Raw genomic sequence first — 3368 nt, 5'->3', positions numbered from 1 at the left:
GAAACACCCACTTTTTTTTTAAACAATATTACAGATTATTACAGATTTCCTTCCCCCCCCCTTAGTCTAATACATTAATATTTTTAATACTTTGCTTCACTATATTTTTGATACATACAATTTTATCTGCATGAGCCCTTCTGGTCCTTTTAGATACTTCTTAACCGTACTTTGAAAATGTTAGTGGAAAAATAATAACTTACTTTGGACTTAAATAAGAAATATTCCACATTAAAGTCCACATGACTTTATATTGACAGGTATCAAGAGTTGACGTAACAGAGTCCTCAAAGTGCTGACTGAGAAATGAGCTCCTTCCACTTGATGCTGAAAGGAGGTACTGTTATAAATTGATTTGAATACTGATAAGATTGCTCCTTTCCAGGTGGTTTGGGTGCTCTTGTTGCCTCCAGTTTGATGTGAGGTGGAAGTGTGGGTAGAGAGGGAGCTCCTGACAGTACTAGAATCAACTGGTGGTGGCCAGTTATGTAGAGCTACAAATATCTTTTTTTTTTTTTTTTTTTTTTTTAGTTCAGATTTAGAGCAGTTAGTGCTTTGTCCCAATGCAGAACTGGAATTTAGCTTATAGAGATTTAACTACTGCAGACCTCTTTGTGAAAATTCTTCTTTGATTTCTGTGACTTCATTTTGATGTAGCTTCAACAGAATGTAATGGATAATGGACTTTCCTTAAAGGTATGAATCTTCTGTAGCCCTGCAACTTGCAAGAATGTATGGAAAGGAGGCATTTAAGGACTTGAGTTTGTGGTCATGACTTTTAGTGTCAGAATACCACAGTGGATGACCAGATCCACTTTTAGAAGGTGCTTGTGCATCATTTTGTGTGACTCAGTGTTCATGCATGTCCCTGTAAAATGATCAGCTGCCTTTTGTTTATATATTCAGCATGTTAGACAGGAAAGTTGGGACCTCACAGAAGTGGTAAACTGGAAACAAGGTACAGTCTGTTAGAATTTTATCTTGCTTTGCTGTCATGGTTTAACCCCAGCAGGCAGTTTAACAGCTTACTCCTGTTGACAGGAGTCACACAACAAGGAACAAGGTGTGAGCTGTATGAATTGTTGTGGTGGATTGGATCTTGTCTTGGTGGTTATACTTTGAAGCAAGTGGCCATACTTGGGTTTGGTTCTCTGCACCCCCCTTCCCATCCATTTCAATTAAACGGAATTAAAGTTTTACTTAAAAAGTTAATGTAATTCTTTCATAGAAGTATGCCACTAAATTGGGGCCCTTTACACCTCTATTATTATGTTGTTTTCAGAGATGATAATGAGTTGTCTCCGAACCACAATTTCTCTGTTCTTCTGTATGGCTCAAAGGCTAAAGATCTGCTGGTTGCCCTTGCTGTAATGATTGGCCATAGACAGTGATCAATACTGAAAGCTGCTTAAATTAACAGTGACTTGCTGATAGCAGTTGAGGGGTTTAATGCTTTCTGTGCTACTCTCTAGAGCATTTTTTCATTGTGTTGGCCTTTGCCAGGATCTGTCAAGTCCATGTATTTATGAACTTTTTACAAGCAAAATCTCTTAAAAATTGGAGACAGAAAATTTGGAAAACAAAGGTACAGTTATATATTTTGCACAGCTTCCTGAAGGACAAGTTTGCTAATTCTACTGCAAGCAGACTTAGTAACCCTGTGTCTCTAAACCTGTTCTTATGGCATTTAAAGTTGGCAATGCACCTAAGGCAAGTAAAAAGGTAAGTTCTGTAAAGATAGACATTCTGCAAAGAACAAAATGTCAGTAACTTAAATTAGACCCACATGTTTTCTGTTTCTGTTTTCAAGATGGTAATTTTAGAAATTTGAAGAAGCAGTAGCAAGTTGTATTTTAACTATAGGAAGATAAATATTAGGAAAATAACTTGGAAATCTAACCTTTTCTTTTTAGTAGCTTGAACACAAATGTGATTGGTTGGTGGTGTGGGTTTTGTTTGTTTGTTGTTGTTTTTTTTTTCCTTTATTTTCTAAAAGATTTCTTTTTGCCTTTGAGACTAGCAAGCTTTGAGCTGAAACAGTTTTCCAAACTAAGTATGTAGGCAGTGTCATCAGTGAAATGGCTATTCTCTCTATGTAAGTGTGATTTTTGAGCTTTTGTGGTTATATCACAGGGGCGTTTCAATTGCTGAGATTCGGAGAGAAGGCTAAAAGTTGTTAGGTATGAGAACAAACATCTGCTTTTTAAACAAAGTTTCCTGTTTCACGTTTGTGGATTTTGAGTGGTGTTGCTCTGTATATTCTGCTTAAGAAAAAGTGTAAAAACTATGTGTGGTCATTTGAAACTGTACTGACTAGAACAGAAATGCTCCATATACTGTGAGGTATTGCAGCTACAAAAGCTAGAGGCTTCTAACCTTCTTTAAAGAGTTTTTAAGCTTTACCACTGCAATATTTGATGAGCGTGTGTTGTGAATTTTGAATGAACAGAATTTTAAAATAGTTGAGCTTTAGCATACAATATTAGAAAAACATCCACCTTGGTACTGGAGACCAGTAATAGATGTAAAATGTGAAGCTTAACCTCTTGGATTGCTTAGTTATTCTTATCTTGCCCCAAATCTAAGTATTCTTTGTTTCCTTTTAGTGGTTAAATCAGTTTAACAAAGTGGCTACTTATGTTTGGTTTTATTGCTTGCTTGACACCTTTGTAGTGTTATCTGGTTTTTGACAGGAGCTTCATTTTCCAAAGGTCTCTGCTAGAATTCTTAGTCAGTCTTTACTGAAAGTTTTGTTGCTCTTTTAAGTCATCTCTAGTGTAGGCAGAGGAATGCTCTTGTTTTTACATTTAGGATGTCTATAGAAAATTTTGGTTTGTATGTGTATGCTGCTGTCAAAATGATGTATTTTGTAAAATCCTTTTTTCCCCTTATCCACTCTTTACAGGTAAACTTGAACTGCAAGAGTGATGATCAGCTCATTGGGAACATACAGGAAAACCACATTCAAGGCAACTAAATAAGGACTATGGTGTGAGTGCTTTGTCAGGTGAACTGTTCAAAAGTAGTACGTATTTGGAGGCTGTTATATTAAAGTGTTGCACTCCGCTCTGTGTGTCCCTCCCCACTACCTCGACACTTCTGTGTATGAAATGTTTCAAAAGAAGGAGCTGGTGTGGCTTGTCACTGAAGTGAACTACATTGGATAAAAAAGTAAGTCAAGGCTATGTGTGTTTTCAGGGAATACCGTCTCTTCCAGCCGTTTCTAGCTGGGTAGAAGGCAAATATTAACTAGGACCTGTGCAATGAATGTTTTGCATTGGAGTGCTGTGTAGGAAACGAGGTTGCTTTAGAGTGAGAGGAGCAGCATGTAAAATAGTCAGGAACTGAGGAAAAGCAAGAGAGCTAAA

The 3368-nt window shown here is 36.9% G+C and overlaps 1 protein-coding gene across 1 annotated transcript in view; it reads left to right on the top strand.

Annotated features, from left to right (window-relative positions):
- Window positions 1-296: 296 nt before the first annotated feature.
- LOC104520472 (interleukin-1 receptor type 1) overlaps window positions 297-3368 on the top strand; it is a gene marked incomplete at its 3' end in the record, with an annotated part of 20454 nt that continues 17382 nt past the window's right edge. Inside the window, exons 1-2 of the mRNA XM_010162171.2 lie at window positions 297-337; window positions 2906-2989. Of these exons, the coding sequence (XP_010160473.1) occupies window positions 2987-2989 (3 nt within the window). The remainder of the gene's footprint in view (window positions 338-2905; window positions 2990-3368) is intronic.

Source organism: Antrostomus carolinensis, unplaced genomic scaffold (assembly GCF_000700745.2).
Source record: "Antrostomus carolinensis isolate BGI_N321 unplaced genomic scaffold, ASM70074v2 scaffold10232, whole genome shotgun sequence".
Lineage (NCBI taxonomy): Eukaryota > Metazoa > Chordata > Aves > Caprimulgiformes > Caprimulgidae > Antrostomus > Antrostomus carolinensis.
Note: the sequence above shows the minus strand (reverse complement) of the source record. Positions and strands in the feature narration are given on the sequence as shown.